This window comes from Ranitomeya variabilis, chromosome 5 (assembly GCF_051348905.1).
Source record: "Ranitomeya variabilis isolate aRanVar5 chromosome 5, aRanVar5.hap1, whole genome shotgun sequence".
Taxonomy (NCBI): domain Eukaryota; kingdom Metazoa; phylum Chordata; class Amphibia; order Anura; family Dendrobatidae; genus Ranitomeya; species Ranitomeya variabilis.
Genome location: NC_135236.1, coordinates 682054305 through 682075598, shown reverse-complemented (window position 1 = coordinate 682075598; position 21294 = coordinate 682054305). Strand labels below are relative to the sequence as shown.

General features: G+C 45.6%; 1 protein-coding gene across 3 annotated transcripts in view; it reads right to left on the bottom strand.

The window, feature by feature from the left end:
* Positions 1 to 14257, bottom strand: part of LOC143777113 (zinc finger CCCH-type antiviral protein 1-like) — a 29266-nt gene extending 15009 nt beyond the window's left edge. The window contains exons 1-3 of one of the 3 annotated variants that reach the window (XM_077267149.1): positions 13856 to 14257; positions 11981 to 12116; positions 4082 to 4436 (exon numbers count right to left, since the gene is read on the bottom strand). In XM_077267149.1, the coding sequence (XP_077123264.1) occupies positions 4082 to 4436; positions 11981 to 12116; positions 13856 to 14145 (781 nt within the window). In that variant the 5' untranslated portion in view covers positions 14146 to 14257. The remainder of the gene's footprint in view (positions 1 to 4081; positions 4437 to 11980; positions 12117 to 13855) is intronic. The other 2 variants (XM_077267150.1, XM_077267151.1) reach the window with 2 other exon arrangements.
* Positions 14258 to 21294: the final 7037 nt, after the last annotated feature.

Sequence of the window (21294 nt, the reverse complement as noted above, 5' to 3'; positions counted from 1 at the left end):
ACTGTATCTTCCCCCACAACACCCTCTGCCACAAGGTGTTGCCTGGTTCCAACCCAGTCAGCTTCTGACTAACTTCCTGCCTGACCCCCAGTTTACCCACTATGGTGGGGAGTGGCCTAGTGAATAGAACCCTTAGCTCCCCCCGGAGGCCCGGCTGTGAAATGTATTGGTGTCTGTGATACCTGATCAGATGAACTCCTTCAGTGCCATCAGACGTACCATAGCTCCCCTTAGCGGCGGAGCCACAGTACTGCAACGACCAGGACTCTGGGGCGCTGCATATGTTTTGCTGGTTCCTCCTCATCTCACCTTCCCCTTACTGTTGGGGTTCCTCGAGGATCAGTCCTAGGCCCCCTCCTCTTCTCTTTGTATACTGCCCCTATTGGACAAACAATCAGTAGATTTGGGTTCCAGTACCATCTCTATGCTGACGACACCCAATTATACACCTCTTCTCCTGTTATCACGCCGACCTTCTTAGAAAACACCAGTGATTGTCTTACCACTGTCTCTAACATCATGTCCTCCCTCTATCTGAATCTGAACCTGTCAAAAACTGAACTCCTCGTGTTCTCTCCCTCTACTAACCTACCTTTGCCTGACATTGCCATCTCCGTGTGCGGTTCCACCATTACTCCAAAGCAACATGCCCGCTGCCTTGGGGTCATCCTTGATTCCAAGCTTTCATTCACCCCCCACATCCGATCACTGGCTCGCTCTTCTTATCTGCATCTCAAAAACATTTCTAGAATTTGCCCTTTTCTTACTTTCGACTCTGCAAAAACTCTTACTGTCTCACTTATTCATTCTCGTCTGGACTATTGTAACTCTCTACTAATCGGCCTCCCTCTTACCAAACTCTCCCCGCTCCAATCTGTCCTGATGCTGCTGCCAGGATCATATTCCTCACCAATCGTTACACCGATGCCTCTACCCTGTGCCAGTCATTACACTGGTTACCCATCCACTCCAGAATCCAGTACAAAACTACTACCCTCATCCACAAAGCACTCCATGGCTCAGCACCACCCTACATCTCCTCCCTGGTCTCAGTCTACCACCCTACCCGTGCCCTCCGCTCCGCTAATGACCTCAGGTTAGCATCCTCAATAATCAGAACCTCCCACTCCCGTCTCCAAGACTTTACACGTGCTGCGCCGATTCTTTGGAATGCACTACCCAGGTTAAAAAGATTAATCCCCAATCCCCACAGTTTTAAGCGTGCCCTAAAAACTCATTTGTTCAGACTGGGCTACCACCTCAACGCATTAACCTAACTATCCCTGTGTGGCCCATTCAAAAAAAACAAAAAAAAACCATAATCAGGTTCCTCGCATCATGTTCTCATACACTTCATGCAGTTAATAGCCTCTGTGTCTGTACTGCTACATACTTAGGCTGATAACTGGTTCATGCAGCTTTACATGAACACCGAGCCTTACACTATGGCTGGTCCCAATAACTAAAGCAATTGTTACCATCCACCTCTCGTGTCTCCCCTTTTCCTCATAGTTTGTAGCTTGCGAGCAGCAGGGCCCTCATTCCTCCTGGTATCTGTTTTGAGCTGTGATTTCTGTTATGCTGTAATGTCTATTGTCTGTACAAGTCCCCTCTATAAGTTGTAAAGCGCTGCGGAATATGTTGGCGCTATATAAATAAAAATTATTATTATTATTATTATTATGGAGATTGGAGGACTATCGAATTGGTCGTGTCTACAATTGGCATAACAACACGCCCATGGCCAGAGGAGTTTCCATACCTAAAGCTAGTTGCAGACGACCGTACAGTCTCTCATCTAAGAAAATCAGGTCGATTACGCAAATCTGATATTCACTCTCTGATCAGAAGGTGATCTTTGTGTGATCCGGTTCTTTCGAATGAGAAAAAGATGGAGAAAAGAATGTCTCCATCTTCTCATCCGAGTGCAGTCTGATGATTTCCATGCACTCATTGAATTTCATGGCTGAGTGCGATTCGAATATTGGATCAAACTTGGGCACGATGCAATTTTTTTTATGAAGATAAAATCAGACATGTACGGGGGGTCCCATAGCTTAACATTGGTCCTAGTACGATCCCATGTTTTATCAGATCACACTCAGGTTGATAAAACGGTCCTCTCTCATAGAAGAACATGAAATAGGAATCAATGGCAAAAGAATATCAGTCCCCTTGGCTATATAACACTACTACTCTGACCTCACTGATGAGTAATCTCTATTCTCTTCTAATATGTTTCAAGGAAAATCACAAACCAGGAGGTTAAGTTCCCAACACAAGGGATACTGGAAGAGGAAGACGCAAAATCAAAGGACGAACTACCCAGGAGGAATCCACCAAGGATAAGAACACAACCTCAAACCTCGAGATAAATCTACCCTCATTTATCCGACACATAAGTGTTGCAAAAAAGACTTTCTTTTTGTCCAACTGTAATTGTTGATTGGTTTAATCTTGATACAGATCTTAATATGTAAAAAACAAAACAAATGCTTCAATAACTAGGAATCAAATAAAGAGATGGCTCGACCCGAAATGTTCTGACTCAGAGAGGAAGAATCAACATGGGGAGAAAGTTGAACGCAACATCTGGGAAACACCCAGTGTGTGACAACTCGGAGTCACTGAGAAAAATCTAGGGTGAATTATTCTTAATTATGACAGAGGTACTATTCCTTTCTTCAGTAAGTCAAGTGACATTAGCCCTTGTTTCATGTGAGACTGTCCTGTGATGGTTTTTGTATGTTAATTTGTCGAATGCCTGCTGATTATGGATTGCATTAGCCGTCTGCAATGTACTAGTCTGCATCATTTGGAGGACAATTATGAAGTTTAATTGAACTGTTTAACAATAGGGGAACAGCAATGACTATTGTCCCCCCCCCCCCCCCCCCCAATGTCGTGGGACAATGCCCTGAAATGGGAATTGAAGGTTATTTAAAGGAGCCTGCTCCTGTCATCAGTGATTCTACAGGATTTTACCCTGGGGAGCATGGTTCCAGCTGATGGATTACAGAGCTGCTATATTGCTCAACACTGAGCCCATAAATTTGTCTTGATTACCCAAGTTGGGACAATTCGATCATCTGGCCACATACCTTGCTGTGCTCGATCAGTTTCCTAACCTCGCTGCTACCCCCTCTCTGTGGGTGCCCGACAAAAGTGAGGTGCTACTGGTTGGGGTAGTTGGCCTGGATGCCTAGAAGTCGTGGAGGTTCTAATCCCTGGCGAACCAGCAGAAGGGTGATACTCTGTCACTTGCACATCTTATTTCCTTGCTGGCAATGTAATATATGTTGTTAACTGTGACCCAATAAAGTCTTAGTGGAGTGTGGTACCCTCACCTTGTGTTGTCTGAGTAGGATTCTGCCCACAGGGAAGAAGTGCCAGCATTCAGTGGGATGAGCACCGTCCTGTGCGAGCTTTCTAAAGACAGCCAGGCCAGCAGACAAGATCACCCACTGACCCTCATGTCTTCACACAGTACAAGTAGGCTAAATTCCCATGGGCCCCTGTGCAGCTGAACCAGCCGCACATACAATACATCTGCCCATCAATGATTATGCTTTAAATCATAGAGATCAATATTTAATACAGATGCAGCATATTCAACACTTGTCTGATTTTCAAATGGAAATAAGATGTTCTTAACCCACTGAAATAATGTAAAAGTCAAAATTTGGTATTTGGAAATAAGAGAAGACTAAGAACTTTAAAAAAAAAAGGACCTTGGGACACCAACAGGAAAGGACCATTAGGTCCTGCGATGGGGACGGATTATAACCCTAGAAACAAAACTGGTAACTGTGTCCATGAAAATTCAGGAAAATTCCGAATAGATCTTACATTATCTAATGTCTGACAACAGTGGATACTTGTCAGCAATAATAGATGAGGAGCTGGAACTGAAGTATAAAGAGAGGGGTCTCATTTATGATGATGTCATTATATCAGTGATGTCACCAGGAGCGGGGTTGTGCGAGAAGCTGCCCTTTAAATGGCAAATTAAAAATAACAGAGTCAAGAAAATCATTCGCTGCATATGTGACTCATCCTATCACACATGTGTAACCCTCACCTGCTGATACTTGTTGTATTGTTGGTATTTTGCTCTCAGGCCCATCCTCGAAATTCTTTCTTTTTCTTCCTCCGCTACTATTACATATTGCTGTAAGGTTCCACTTCTCGTGAGTCATCGTCGCAGCTTTCATCAACACCTTGAGGTTCTCATTGTGCTTCAGCTCACAAAGAATCTGAAAATTCTGAAGAGAAATCTCTGAAATCTGACAGCGACCAGCACCGAGATTCAAAAGCTTGTGAGAGCGTACACAAAAGCTACGAGTACATTCTCCGCGAATGAAGGATTCACAAATGTGAAGATGCGGACAATCCGTAACGCGAACACACAGGAAATTCATGTAGTCCATACAAACCTAAGCAAAAAAATATTAAAAACCAAATATAAATTTATGGAGGCAGCATTATAGTAGTTATATTCTTGTATATAGGGGCAGTATTATAGTAGTTATATTCTTGTACATATGGGCAGTATTATAGTAGTTATATTCTTGTACATAGGGGGCAGTATTATAGTAGTTATATTCTTGTACATAGGGGCAGTATTATAGTAGTTATATTCTTGTACATAGGGGGCAGTATTATAGTAGTTATATTCTTATACATAGGAGCAGTATTATAGTAGTTATATTCTTGTACATAGGAGCAGTATTATAGTAGTTATATTCTTGTACATATGGGCAGTATTATAGTAGTTACATTCTTGTACATAGGGGCAGTATTATAGTAGTTATATTCTTGTACATAGGGGCAGTATTATAGTAGTTATATTCTTGTATATAGGGGGCAGTATTATAGTAGTTATATTCTTGTACATAGGAGCAGTATTATAGTAGTTATATTCTTGTACATAGGGGGCAGTATTATAGTAGTTATATTCTTGTACATAGGGGCAGTATTATAGTAGTTATATTCTTGTACATAGGGGCAGTATTATAGTAGTTATATTCTTGTACACAGGGGCAGTATTATAGTAGTTATATTCTTGTACATAGGGGCAGTATTATAGTAGTTATATTCTTGTACATAGGGGCAGTATTATAGTAGTTATATTCTTGTACATAGGAGCAGTATTATAGTAGTTATATTCTTGTACATAGGGGCAGTATTATAGTAGTTATATTCTTGTACATAGGGGCAGTATTATTGTAGTTATATTCTTGTACATAGGGGCAGTATTATAGTAGTTATATTCTTGTACATAGGGGCAGTATTATAGTAGTTATATTCTTGTACATAGGAGCAGTATTATAGTAGTTATATTCTTGTACATAGGAGCAGTATTATAGTAGTTATATTCTTGTACATAGGGGCAGTATTATAGTAGTTATATTCTTGTATATAGGGGCAGTATTATAGTAGTTATATTCTTGTACATACGGGGCAGCATTATAGTAGTTATATTCTTGTACATAGGGGCAGTGTTATAGTAGTTATATTCTTGTACATAGGTGGAGCGCCCCCACACCGCCGCAGGGCCGAGGGGTACCCGGAGCCGGGCCTCTAGTTCTCAGTCTCGGGGTTGTCACGGTGGCTAGACCCGGTCCGTGGCCCTGTCCGTCAGTGGGGGACGTCCGGTGTAATAGATGGTAGTAATGGTAGCGATGTAGCGGTGCGGTTGTGGGGTGTAAGTCGCGGTAAATAACGAGGACACCAGGTTGCAGTCTCTTTACCTCTTTACTGGAGATCTCTGAGTCCTCAGTCCAGAATACGGTTCACCAGGCTGCGCAAGTCCGGCCGGTCCAATGGCACCTCCAGAGTCCTCCTCTCAGGTGGAAATCTGTGCCTTCCTTCTAGCGCTATGTGTTGTAGTCCTTCCCTGCTGTGCTCACGGAAAGTGACCCCACAACGGTTGTGTCTGTTTCTTAAGTTCCCTCACAACTCGATTTGATGTTCCTCTGTAATCCACCCCTTCCCTGTATTCAGGTTGGAATGGCACCCGTTTGTCAGGTAGGCCTGGAGTTCTTCCGGGACCCAAGAGTCGCCCCTCTCCCGCAATTGCCCCCCAAGACTTCGTAGGTGATATGTGGTAGACAGCCCGCCTGAGACCGACTGCCCTGCCGCTGTTTGGAGTATGGCTTGAAGCTGTATTCTAATCCACTCCCTCGGCGTTCCGGCCGCCGGTATTGCGCCTCAGCAAGGTGCTGCCTCTTTCAGCACAACCCCTGCTGGTATTCTCCTTCTGCTTGATCTCGTTTCTCACTCAGCACAATCTATCTCGCTTCTAGTCCTTTCTTGAGTCCCGCCGCTTCCAGGAGCCTGCGCGGACCCGTTACGTTCTTTCAATGCCAAGCCTCTGCCAGGATCCCACCCCTGGCAGAGACCCTACAGTCTCTCCCTTCACAACACCCTCTGCCACAGGGTGTTGCTCCGTTCAATCCCGTCAGCGTTCTCTCTCTAACTTCCTGCCTGACCCCCAGTTTACCCACTATGGTGGGGAGTGGCCTAATGAATAGCACCCTTAGCTCCCCCCGGAGGCCCAGCTGTGAAACATATTGGTGTCTGTGATACCTGATTGGAGGAACTCCTTCGGTGCCATCGAACGTACTATGGCTCCCCTTAGCGGCGAAGCCACAGCACTGCAACGACCAGGACTCTGGGGCGCTGCACTCCCCCCTGGTTAAACACAGTACTCCGGGACTGGGAAAAAAAAACAACAATACAGATTAGCAAAAAGACATACAATTTTGTTGAGTGCAAAACGATAAGTATACTTGAACAGGCTTCCCTTTATGGGAGGTGAGGACACTTTTAACGTTACAAACATAATCAACATTATAAATTACAGGCTATACATAACTCCTGTTACCCAACCGGGTATTCTACTCAGTGCAAACTCTGGAACAATAAATTAACATTGCCTTTAAGAAACATACACTCTTAGTTCACTAAAGGCCTTCCTATAATCACATTATAGGGCAGGGTAACTTCACATTCTCCTTCTTGTGAACCTGCAGGACCGCCTGTCCCTACGGCACCAGACCTACTGCCTCTCCTTTCTTTTACAGGACCGCCCCGTTCAGCCAGGGCCTACTGCCTTTCGCTACTATACACAGTACAGACATAACATTCCTTTCGTTTGAAGAACTCTGAGCCGACTCTACTTGGCTCCCTTAAGGACTCTCTCTCTAACCCCTACGGGTTCACTCTCTGTCCTTAGTAACAAAGTAACTTTCAATGGGGACGCGGGGTTTACCTTCTATCCTCACCTTCATTATTACTTCTCTTACTTTCAACTATGCAGACCTCTACATCTACCCCTACGGGCTCTCTGCATCTTTTCTTTCTGCAAAACATTATTTAGATTTCACATTTCAACAAATTCAACACATATAACTTAGCATGTAAAACAGTTACATTTCTTTTCAAAGCTTCATTATCACATTACTGTTCTATAACAGTATCACTTTCAAGTTCAGTTTCTCACATCCCCTTTAAGAGGGGACCAAGTCTTTCCGAGGTAGCTCATCTTCTCAGCCTACCAGTCCATGCAAAGGTTCCGGTATGATATCTTCGCAAAGTGTCTTTAACTAGAACCAGTAGGAAAGGTATCTTCACAAAGTGTCTTTGACTAAAACCAGTAGGGAGCACCTTTAAGAAGGTGCAAACTATTTACAAAGGAAAGTTCGAATCATGCACAGTCCATGATTTCTGCAGTTTATGTAACTTGGTGCAAAAACTTCAAGAAAAAGAAAAACAAACAAAGGGGATCCCGGGTCAACAAAGGGATCCATTAACCCTGGACGGGTTTAGCGGCAACAAGAACAGTTAAAGCAACAAAGTAACAACTATTTACATTTTTCATGGTTTCCGAGGTTTATTCTTCTTCAGGTGGCTTGGGCTCCGGGCCCCCGGCCACTGTAGCGCCAGTGTCCTCGGTTCGAACATGCAGATGGACTCGACTGGCCAACTCTGGGGCTGCTACTAGACGTACCGTTGCGATGGTGACAAGTTCAGGTGCTCCCGGGACCAGGTCTGGGGTAGCAAGTGCCGCGGCTCCAGACATACACCGCCGAACATTCCGTGCATACCACCCGAGTGGGTTCAAGTGGCGGCTGTAGGTCACTGGATCCCCCTTTTGTAACGGTTCTCCGCTTCGGCCACAACAGGGAGCCCTCACGTTACAATGCGCAACGAAAACATCAGTATCCAGTCCCGGCTCGTGTATGAGGCCCCACCCCCTTTTTACATGGTAGGCCAACACAGTGCCCCGCCTTACTGCGTCTCTGTCATCCCATGCCGGGGGGGGTTGTTGTACTTTCGATGGGCCCATCGACTCAGCTCCTTTCCGTCCTTTCCACTGCAGAATCAAGCACTGTCTATATTGTTCCCATGTAAGCACCGCAAGAGTGGACCCATTCTCCCGGGATCCATCTGCTCTAAACCAGGGGGTGTCCCACCGAAGAACTACTCCATCTAAGCTCACATCCACAGGCTCCCCCACTCCAGTCGACAGCGGTGGCACCATCCTCCCCAGGTCATCGGGGGATAGCACCATTAGCCCTGCCGAGATAAGTCGCTCCCTACTGCGATAGAGGTGGGTCATGGAAGCGGGCTCGCGGAGGGGAGCAGGGACGTCGGCCATACCTGCGCCCAATATGGTTCCATCGGTGTCACTCCGGTCCGTTAACGAGGACGCTGGAGTCTGCTGCAGCCCGGACCGGGGCTCCTCCAATGGGATGCTCGGATTCGGCTCCGCTGGCTGTGGTTCCTCCTCCTCTAACTCCGAGGTCGGGATTGGTGGACGTAACTCCGCTGTCGGGTCCGCAGGCTTCCGGTCCATCTCCGGTGAAGAAGGGCAGGCCGGAACTGCTTCTTCCTCGCTCAGGCACTCGCCGTTCATCATCGCTGCCTGATAGTCGGTGGCAGCGCATGCACCTAACTCCGCCATTTCTCCGAGGTCGGGCTTCTCCGTCACCCGCTTCCCGCCGTTGCATATCAAGGAGTGTTTCTCTTCTGCTTTGGGGCAGGTCATTCCTCTGCAGCCAGAAGTGCAGGGGGCGGTAGCCATTTCTCGCGCCACACTGGGGGACTCCGCCCATAACACGCCCTCCTTCCCCTTGGGTGTAGCAATGGCGGCGCCTTTTGGCGGGAACTTTTGGTGGCTAGTGGCGCAGCACAGTCTTGCAATAAAGTACAGTCTAAGCACAACAAATCACAGTTCCAAGGCACACATGACCTGATTCTTCAGGCTTAAGTAGATCCTGTTCGTGACGCCAAGTTTGGAGCGCCCCCACACCGCCGCAGGGCCGAGGGGTACCCGGAGCCGGGCCTCTAGTTCTCAGTCTCGGGGTTGTCACGGTGGCTAGACCCGGTCCGTGGCCCTGTCCGTCAGTGGGGGACGTCCGGTGTAATAGATGGTAGTAATGGTAGCGATGTAGCGGTGCGGTTGTGGGGTGCAGGTCGCGGTAAATAACGAGGACACCAGGTTGCAGTCTCTTTACCTCTTTACTGGAGATCTCTGAGTCCTCAGTCCAGAATACGGTTCACCAGGCTGCGCAAGTCCGGCCGGTCCAATGGCACCTCCAGAGTTCTCCTCTCAGGTGGAAATCTGTGCCTTCCTTCTAGCGCTATGTGTTGTAGTCCTTCCCTGCTGTGCTCACGGAAAGTGACCCCACAACGGTTGTGTCTGTTTCTTAAGTTCCCTCACAACTCGATTTGATGTTCCTCTGTAATCCACCCCTTCCCTGTATTCAGGTTGGAATGGCACCCGTTTGTCAGGTAGGCCTGGAGTTCTTCCGGGACCCTAGAGTCGCCCCTCTCCCGCAATTGCCCCCCAAGACTTCGTAGGTGATATGTGGTAGACAGCCCGCCTGAGACCGACTGTCCTGCCGCTGTTTGGAGTATGGCTTGAAGCTGTATTCTAATCCACTCCCTCGGCGTTCCGGCCGCCGGTATTGCGCCTCAGCAAGGTGCTGCCTCTTTCAACAAAACCCCTGCTGGTATTCTCCTTCTGCTTGATCTCGTTTCTCACTCAGCACAATCTATCTCGCTTCTAGTCCTTTCCTTGAGTCCCGCCGCTTCCAGGAGCCTGCGCGGACCCGTTACGTTCTTTCAATGCCAAGCCTCTGCCAGGATCCCACCCCTGGCAGAGACCCTACAGTCTCTCCCTTCACAACACCCCCTGCCACAGGGTGTTGCTCCGTTCAATCCCGTCAGCGTTCTCTCTAACTTCCTGCCTGACCCCCAGTTTACCCACTATGGTGGGGGAGTGGCCTAATGAATAGCACCCTTAGCTCCCCCCGGAGGCCCGGCTGTGAAACATATTGGTGTCTGTGATACCTGATTGGAGGAACTCCTTCGGTGCCATCGAACGTACTATGGCTCCCCTTAGCGGCGAAGCCACAGCACTGCAACGACCAGGACTCTGGGGCGCTGCATAGGGGCAGTATTATAGTAGTTATATTCTTGTACATAGGGGGCAGTATTATAGTAGTTATATTCTTGTACATACGGGGCAGCATTATAGTAGTTATATTCTTGTACATAGGGGCAGTGTTATAGTAGTTATATTCTTGTACATAGGGGCAGTATTATAGTAGTTATATTCTTGTACATACGGGGCAGCATTATAGTAGTTATATTCTTGTACATAGGGGCAGTATTATAGTAGTTATATTCTTGTACATAGGAGCAGTATTATAGTAGTTATATTCTTGTACATAGGGGGCAGTATTATAGTAGTTATATTCTTGTACATACGGGGCAGCATTATAGTAGTTATATTCTTGTACATAGGGGCAGTATTATAGTAGTTATATTCCTGTATATAGGGAGCAGTATTATAGTAGTTATATTCTTGTACATAGGGGCAGTATTATAGTAGTTATATTCTTGTACATAGGGGCAGTATTATAGTAGTTATATTCTTGTACATAGGAGCAGTATTATAGTAGTTATATTCTTGTACATAGGGGCAGTATTATAGTAGATATATTCTTGTACATATGGGCAGTATTATAGTAGATATATTCTTGTACATATGGGCAGTATTATAGTAGTTATATTCTTGTACATAGGGGCAGTATTATAGTAGTTATATTCTTGTACATAGGGGCAGTATTATAGTAGATATATTCTTGTACATAGGGGCAGTATTATAGTAGATATATTCTTGTACATATGGGCAGTATTATAGTAGATATATTCTTGTACATATGGGCAGTATTATAGTAGTTATATTCTTGTACATAGGGGCAGTATTATAGTAGTTATATTCTTGTACATATGGGCAGTATTATAGTAGATATATTCTTGTACATAGGGGCAGTGTTATAGTAGTTATATTCTTGTACATAGGGGCAGTATTATAGTAGTTATATTCTTGTACATAGGGGCAGTATTATAGTAGTTATATTCTTGTACATAGGGGCAGTATTATAGTAGATATATTCTTGTACATATGGGCAGTATTATAGTAGATATATTCTTGTACATATGGGCAGTATTATAGTAGTTATATTCTTGTACATAGGGGCAGTATTATAGTAGTTATATTCTTGTACATAGGAGCAGTATTATAGTAGTTATATTCTTGTACATAGGGGCGGTATTATAGTAGTTATATTCTTGTACATAGGGGCAGTATTATAGTAGTTATATTCTTGTACATAGGGGCAGTATTATAGTAGCTATATTCTTGTACATAGGGGCAGTATTATAGTATTTATATTCTTGTACATAGGGGTAGTATTATAGTAGTTATATTCTTGTACATAGGAGCAATATTAAAGCAGTTATATTCTTGTACATAGGAGCAGTATTATAGTAATTACATTCTTGAATGTAGGGGAAGTATTATAGTAGTTATATTTTTCAGCATGTATCACATCAATACATTTATTATGTTTTGCTTTATTTTAAAAGGTATGCAGTAATATGTTTGTTATGTTGTACTGACCTCGGGCAGCATTGTATTATCATTCTGAAGCAGAAGAACCTTTACCTCCTCTATATTGAGTCCATTGATTTCATTCACTTTTAAAACTAACTGGTTATAATCTGATGAAATATCATGAGAGAAATTGCAATGTAGCCTGAAATAAAAAACATAAAATAAAATAAAGCATGTGATACTGTATTTATTATCATGGTCACCACCTCCTGTCCTATACATTACTTCCCGGTCATCACCTCCTGCCCTGTACATTACTCCCCGGTCACCACCTCCTGTCCTGTACATTACTCCCCGGTCACCACCTCCTGTCCTGTACATTACTCCCGGTCACCACCTCCTGTCCTGTACAATACTCCCCGGTCACCACCTCCTGTCCTGTACATTACTCCCGGTCACCACCTCCTGTCCTGTACATTACTCCCCGGTCACCCACCTCCTATCCTGTACATTACTCCCCGGTCACCACCTCCTGCCCTGTACATTACTCCCCGGTCACCACCTCCTGTCCTGTACAATACTCCCCGGTCACCACCTCCTGTCCTGTACATTACTCCCGGTCACCACCTCCTGTCCTGTACATTACTCCCAGGTCACCACCTCCTATCCTGTACATTACTCCCCGGTCACCACCTCCTGCCCTGTACATTACTCCCCGGTCACCACCTCCTGTCCTGTACATTACTCCCCGGTCACCACCTCCTGTCCTGTACATTACTCCCCGGTCACCACCTCCTGTCCTGTACATTACTCCCCGGTCACCACCTCCTGTCCTGTACATTACTCCCCAGTCACCACCTCCTGTCCTGTACATTACTCCCCGGTCACCACCTCCTGTCCTGTACATTACTCCCCGGTCACCACCTCCTGTCCTGTACATTACTCCCCGGTCACCACCTCCTGTCCTGTACATTACTCCCCGGTCACCACCTCCGGTCCTGTACATTACTCCCGGTCACCACCTCCTGTCCTGTACATTACTCCCCGGTCACCACCTCCTGTCCTGTACATTACTCCCCGGTCACCACCTCCTGTCCTGTACATTACTCCCGGTCACCACCTCCTGTCCTGTACATTACTCCCCGGTCACCACCTCCTGTCCTGTACATTACTCCCTGATCACCACCTCCTGTCCTGTACATTACTCCCCGGTCACCACCTCCTGTCCTGTACATTACTCCCGGTCACCACCTCCTGTCCTGTACATTACTCCCCAGTCACCACCTCCTGTCCTGTACATTACTCCCGGTCACCACCTCCTGTCCTGCACATTACTCCCGGTCACCACCTCCTGTCCTGCACATTACTCCCCGGTCACCACCTCCTGCCCTGCACATTACTCCCTGATCACCACCTCCTATCCTGTACATTACTCCCCGGTCACCACCTCCTGTCCTGTACATTACTCCCCGGTCACCACCTCCTGTCCTGTACATTACTCCTCGGTCACCACCTCCTGTCCTGTACATTACTCCCCGGTCACCACCTCCTATCCTGTACATTACTCCCCGGTCACCACCTCCTGTCCTGTACATTACTCCCGGTCACCACCTCCTGTCCTGCACATTACTCCCCGGTCACCACCTCCTGCCCTGCACATTACTCCCCGGTCACCACCTCCTGTCCTGTACATTACTCCCCGGTCACCACCTCCTGTCCTGTACATTACTCCCCGGTCACCACCTCCTGTCCTGTACATTACTCCCCGGTCACCACCTCCTGTCCTGTACATTACTCCCCGGTCACCACCTCCTGTCCTGTACATTACTCCCCGGTCACCACCTCCTATCCTGTACATTACTCCCGGTCACCACCTCCTGTCCTGTACATTACTCCCCGGTCACCACCTCCTGTCCTGTACATTACTCCCTGATCACCCACCTCCAGCACTTTCCCTGCAGATATTCTTTGCAAAGGTGCAGCTTGTCGCACTTCTCCTCCCTTTCACTCTTCAGATATTTTGGGCAAATCCTCACTGGGCTTCGGGCCAGAACAAGATCTCCAACCACTGGAAACTTCTGGGGTTCATTCTTTAGTATTTGCTCAATTTGTTCACTGGAACATTCCAAGAATATGGGGAGCAGTATCCTGTTCAGCCGACCCCCATGTAAGCAAAGCAACTTGGTCATGGAAGCAATGACTGACGCGTCCGACATGGCCCCATGGGTCATTATGTGGCCTCTCTCAATGAATTGAGAATCTGAACTGTCTGTGCCTGTAATGACTTCTACTATTTCCTGAAAAGGAGGAACTTTCTTAGTTCAGATGAATAAATGAAACTGAAATTGAAGGACCCATCTCTTAGAACAGAGAACTGGGTGTGACCACTTTTCTTGGTGCCTAAGGCATTGTATGCAAAATGCATGAACTTCAGCACAGTAGTTATTGGTGCAACGTTTCTGACTAATTCCCAGTGTTATTAACAAGCTAAAAGGGATCCAATCGTTAATTATGCCTTAGCCAATAACGCCTTGTGATGAGCCTGCCCCTTGCCTCCCCGCCTGACGACACTAGTACGTCAGATGGATCAAAGAATTTCACCAATGTGACATTCAGCATACCCGAGTGACACGTAAGGTTAGCTTGGTACAATTTTACACAGACAACCCCTGTTCACATGGGCCCAGGGATGGACCGGAAGTGAGAGGACATGTCCCACATAGTCACTGACATGGCACTACACTTGCTCACAACCCTGACAGGCTGACAAGCCCTTTTCACTAACACCAGTGAAACAGAGTGCTGCCAGCCTGTTAGGACTGCCACCAGTTTCTCTTTAGATATTGAGCCCCGTCCTTTAACGGGATTACATCGGGCCAGAACCCAACCCAGGTATCATGGAAAGTTAAGCTGAGAAACAATCGTGTGAATTTGTGGATCGAGGTAAAAGAGCAATTCAAGGTTAAATTATATATTTAAAAAAGCATGACCCGCACCTCCAAAAATCATAGAATGATCTAATTCCGATAGGCAAAATTATATATAACTGAACATGAGGGTCTTAGTTTAACATTCTGATCAGTCTGTATGAAGGCCACTGCCACGTCACGGCAAACCTTGTATTGGGTCCTACCGCCCTAACGGAGAGGAGCCTCACGATGACCACCGCCACAGTGGCAATGCACAGGCAGGGCAGACAGACCATGTTTTCAGACCGCACCACCCCACCAGCATAAAATCACAGCAACAATGGCCACTACACAGCACCAACCCCAAATGAAGGAAGCTTCTATCGCCCCCCACGGAGCGGAGCCATAGCCACAGGAGCAAGGCAGACGGCCTGGTGCCCCACAGCACCCATGCTGTAACACAGAGTCCCCATGACTCCAGAGAGTGAAGCACTGCTGTTTTGTGCTGGTGGTGCGGTGTGGCCTGGAGTCATGAGGACTCAGTCTTGCAGCATGGGTACTGTGAAGCACCAGGCCATCTGCCCTGCTGTTGTAGTGCCTCTGTGGCTGTGGTCGGAGAGCGGGTCTGCTCCGTTGGGGCAATACAGACTCCGCAATGCACACAGAGAGGAGGTGATGACAAGCGTAGGAAGAAGACAGTCCATTCAGGGTCAAGGCCAGGTGACCGGAGGGTCACAACCTGGCTTCATCTTCCAGGGTCGACTACCCCACTTGTGGCACACACACAGAGAGGAGGTAACGACAAGCTTAGGAAGATGATAGTACATTGAGGTACAAGACCAGTTGACCCGAGGGACACAATTTGGCTTCTCCAAACATCTCCATGGAGCCAGGCGACTGGCGTGTTCCAATCCTGGCTTTCTGCAAACATATCCATGGTTCAGCAATGGTAAATGGAACAGATCTGCATTCTTCCAAATGCGGCCAAGGTCCCCTAGGTTGTTTCCTGTAGAATGATAGATCCGTATCCCTCGTGATGGAGCCATGATGTATTGGCAGCAGTACTGTATGGTCCCCTGGATTTTTTGATGTCTTGGCAGAACCTCTGGCTGTCTCTCTCTGTCCCTCTGAACACAGGCAGATCCTCCTTTTTATAGGTCACAACTTTTCATTTACGCATTCCACCACAGGCTTGGGGGAAGGTGGAAGGAGGGCATCCCTCACTGCTGTAATGTTCAAACAACATGCATAAATTGTCCTTCATATTGCAAAGCACGAATGGGTCATCAACATGTTAACAAACATTCAAACATTTTGGTTTTGTTTCCCAAAGATAGTAGAACAATCCTAGGACAGATATAATAGTTAATCAACAGCCAGTCAGCAAATAGTAGCCACTAAACAATAAATCAATGACAATAAGGGTAAACAGTTATTCTCACATGAACTCTAGCTCATGTCCCTGGGCCTACGGAAACAATTGTTGTCTGGTTAATTAAGATATAATGCTGCATCTTCACATACATGATGTATGATTAGGATGTATAATATTTCCATAACTCCTTATGGAATCAGGTTCCTGAAATGCAATTTGGCAGCTTGAGCGCATTGCAAGCAAGCCTTTGTCCTGCTCTGAGCTGACTCAAGGCGTGAGATCTTTCACTCATAGACTAGTCTTTGGAGGCTTGATACCCCCATTGAGCTAGGTGCCAGCTTTCTCCTTGAATCTTGGAGAATATTTGACTTTCTGCTGAGTCCCTGCTGGACATAAGAAAGAGGGTATTATAATCCCTATTCAAATAAGATACAAATGATTGGCATGAAATTATATCTCCAATATTCATCACACACCTCCTTACTATAGGTAAATAAAACACATAACTTCTTGAAACTTTGGTAAAATGGCCACAGCAGTCTTTTATTAAATTATAACATATCAAAACCCGGAGTGGCCCCAACATTGGCAACCCCACAACAATAATCTGTTTTCTAACTATCTAATGTCATGGGTTTACCGCAACAGAGAGGAGCCAGACACAAGCAGTGTCTGATTTCTCCTACTCCTGCAGTGTTTAGAAGCACTTCACCTTCATATTAAACAGTGTAAATATCTTTTAGCAGTGCGGGGTTAATCTGCTCAGTTGAGAGCTCCTGGAAGCTTCCCTGCATTAAGGCTCTCAGCTGTTCACTGTTAGCCACTCCCATCTCTTATATAATCTGGGCCCTGACTAGCACTCATTGTCAGAGATAACTTATGCTGCATGTCTGGAGGTTGGTGGTTGTTATTGGAGAAGGCATTTGGTGGATTTATCTGTGACTGTTGCTAGGTTTTAAGTGTGTGATAATTCCATTTCTTTTCCTAATTTGGTTTAACCTCATCCTGCACTCTCCGCTGCATTCCTCTGTTGTCTGTGTAAGAATATTTGTAGGTTTGGTAATTTTTGCTATCCCTGTTTGTATTACTTGTTTATGACAGAAAAACGACTGGCGCATCCAAACTAGTGTGAATAGGTGCATACCAGGAGCAGCTACCTCCATATATAATATACAAAAAAAGGTTGCACTCTATCGTGCCAAAACACGTCAAATATGAAATACATGAAATATGAATAGCAAAATGGCTTTTTGAACATTAGGAAAAAATTTTTTGAGACACTTATCACAGAATTTGGCCAAATAGTGTGAGCCCATCAACCATCGTCAAGGTGGTCTCATTAAACTGATGGGTACCTGACCTTACCGAAGGCTAATGTCTGTATGCTGTATTTCCTAATGTTCAAAAAGCCATTTTGCTATTCATATTTCATGTATTTCATATTTGACGTGTTTTGGCACGATAGAGTGCAACCTTTTTTTGTATATTATATTTGGAGGTAGCTGCTCCTAGTATGCACCTATTCACACTAGTTTGGATGTGTCAGTCGTTTTTCTGTCATTTCTATGTTAGCTTATTGACTGAGCACTCCTCCCTTCACCATCTGGTTTTTAATTACCGTATTTTCCGGCATATAAGACGCCTGGGCGTATAAGACGACCCCCCAACTTTTCCAGTTAAAATATAAAATCTTCTTAAAAGTCGGGGGTCTTCTTATACGCCGTATGTCATCTTATAGGGCCGGTGAATATGTGCCTTTTGGCGTGGGGAGTGGTCCCGATGACGAAGAGAGGGGGCGTCTCACCGTAAAGTGTGAGTGGAGTATATCCCCCTATTACCTCATTGCGGCAGCGTGGGGGTCTCTGTGCTGGGAGCGGCAGCTCCTCTTCGTGCCGTGGGTGCTCTGTGCCGTGGGTGTTGTGGGGCGGTGGCGGTGCATCTTCTTGCAGCGTCGGGGCTTCTCCGGCATCTCCTCCAGGCCCGGAGGCAGTCCGGCAGCCCCATTGCTGTGATGCGGTGGCCTCCGGGAAAATGGCCGTTGCTCAGATTCAGATCTCGTCTCCCGAGATCTCGGGAGACAAGATCTGAATCTGAGCAGCGGCCATTTTCCCGGAGGCCACCGCATCACAGCAATGGGGCTGTGAACAGAACAGTAGAACAGTTGGTAATTTAAGAAAGAATAGAGGTACAGAGAGGAACATCAAGTGCATGTATACTAATGCCAGAAGCCTCGCCAACAACATGGACGAATTAGAATTAATGTTGTTGGAGCATAATTATGACATGGTGGGGATATCTGAGACGTGGCTGGATGAGAGCCATGACTGGGCTGTTAACTTGCAGGGCTATAGTCTGTTCAGAAATGACCGTACAGATAAGCGAGGGGGTGGGGTGTGTCTGTATGTAAAATCTTCCTTAAAACCCATCCTGCGTGATAATATAGGTGAATCTAATGAAAATGTAGAGTCCCTGTGGGTGGAGATAAGGGGAGGGGAAAAAATAATAAATTACTGATAGGGGTTTGTTATAAATCTCCAAAACTAATGGAAGCAATGGAGAATATCCTCGTAAAGCAAATAGATGAAGCTGCGACTCAAGGAGAAGTCATTATTATGGGGGACTTCAACTACCCTGAAATAGACTGGGGAACAGAAACCTGCAGTTCCAGTAAAGGTGATCGGGGTGTGACGACAAAGAAAATGGGAGACGTTTATTAGCATCCTGGATAGGACCTGTGCACAGTATATACTGTATGGGAATAAACATACTAGAAATAGGAGGAAACCAATATGGCTAAATAGAGCTGTTAGGGGCGCAATAAGGGACAAAAAGAAAGCATTTAGAGAATTAAAGGAAGTAGGTAGTGAGGAGGCATTAAATAAATACAGAAAATTAAATAAATTCTGTAAAAAGCCAATCAAGGCAGCAAAGATTGAGACAGAGAGACTCATTGCCAGAGAGAGGAGGAAAAATAACCCCAAAATATTCTTTAACTACATAAATAGTAAGAAACTAAAAAATGACAGTGTTGGCCCCTTAAAAATAGTCTGGGTGAAATGGTGGATGAGGATGAGGAAAAAGCCAATATGCTAAATGACTTTATTCATCAGTATTTACAAAAGAAAATCCCATGGCGACAATATGACTAGTGATGGTAATTCCCAATTTAATGTCACCTGCTTAACCCAGCAGGAAGTACAGCGGCGTCTAAAAATCACAAAAATTGACAAATCTCCGGGCCCGGAAGGGATCCACCCCCGAGTACTGCAGGAATTAGATACAGTCATTGATAGACCATTATTTTTAATCTTTAAAGACTCCATAATAACAGGGTCTGTACCACAGGACTGGCGTATAGCAAATGTGGTGCCAATATTCAAAAAGGGGACAAAAACTGAACTCGGTAATTATAGGCCAGTAAGCTTCACCTCTACTGTGGGTAAAATCCTGGAGGGCATTCTAAGGGATGCCATACTGGAGTATCTGAAGAGGAATAACCTCATGACCCAGTATCAGCACGGGTTTACTAGGGACCGTTCATGTCAGACTAATTTGATCAGCTTCTATGAAGAGGTAAGTTCCGGACTGGACCAAGGGAGCCCAGTGGATGTAGTGTATATGGACTTTTCCAAAGCTTTTGATACGGTGCCACACAAAAGGTTGTTACATAAAATGAGAGTAATGGGGATAGGGGAAAATATGTGTAAGTGGGTTAAGAGCTGGCTCAGGGATAGGAAACAAAGGGTGGTTATTAATGGAGCACACTCGGACTGGGTCGCGGTTAGCAGTGGGGTACCACAGGGGTCAGTATTGGGCCCTCTTCTTTGTAACATATTTATTAATGACCTTGTAGGGGGCATTCAGAGTAGAATTTCAATATTTGCAGATGACACTAAACTCTGCAGGGTAATCAATACAGGGGAGGACAATTTTATATTACAGGATGATTTATGTAAACTAGAAGCTTGGGCTGATAAATGGCAAATGAGCTTTAATGGGGATAAATGTAAGGTCATGCACTTGGGTAGAAGTAATAAGATGTATAACTATGTGCTTAATTCTAAAACTCTGGGCAAAACCGTCAATGAAAAAGACCTGGGTGTATGGGTGGATGATAAACTCATATTCAGTGGCCAGTGTCAGGCAGCTGCTACAAAGGCAAATAAAATAATGGGATGCATTAAAAGAGGCATAGATGCTCATGAGGAGAACATAATTTTACCTCTATACAAGTCACTAGTGCGACCACACTTAGAATACTGTGCACAGTTCTGGTCTCCGGTGTATAAGAAAGACATAGCTGAACTGGAGCGGGTGCAGAGAAGAGCGACCAAGGTTATTAGAGGACTGGGGGGTCTGCAATACCAAGATAGGTTATTACACTTGGGGCTGTTTAGTTTGGAAAAACGAAGACTAAGGGGTGATCTTATGTTAATGTATAAATATATGAGGGGACAGTACAAAGACCTTTCTGATGATCTTCTTAATCATAGACCGGTGACAGGGACAAGGGGGCATCCTCTACGTCTGGAGGAAAGAAGGTTTAAGCATAATAACAGACGCGGATTCTTTACTGTAAGAGCAGTGAGACTATGGAACTCTCTGCCGTATGATGTTGTAATGAGTGAGTCATTACTTAAATTTAAGAGGGGACTGGATACCTTTCTGGAAAAGTATAATGTTACAGGGTATATACACTAGATTCCTTGATAAGGCGTTGATCCAGGGAACTAGTCTGATTGCCGTATGTGGGGTCGGGAAGGAATTTTTTTCCCCATGGTGGAGTTACTCTTTGCCACATGGGTTTTTTTGCCTTCCCCTGGATCAACATGTTAGGGCATGTTAGGTTATGGGTTGAACTAGATGGACTTAAAGTCTTCCTTCAACCTTAATAACTATGTTACTATGTTACAAGTTTGTTGTTTTCAGGGAGGCCTGTTATCCGTACTTCAGATTATGTCCTTGTTCCTCAGGAACCGAGGAGCAACGTGTGGGGATAATAATCTCGCTCCATCATGGTGACTCCCAAGCATGGGCTTTCTCTCTCCCGTCTGATTCCCAGTCTCTCCAGACAGTGGAGAAATGTTTTCTGGCTC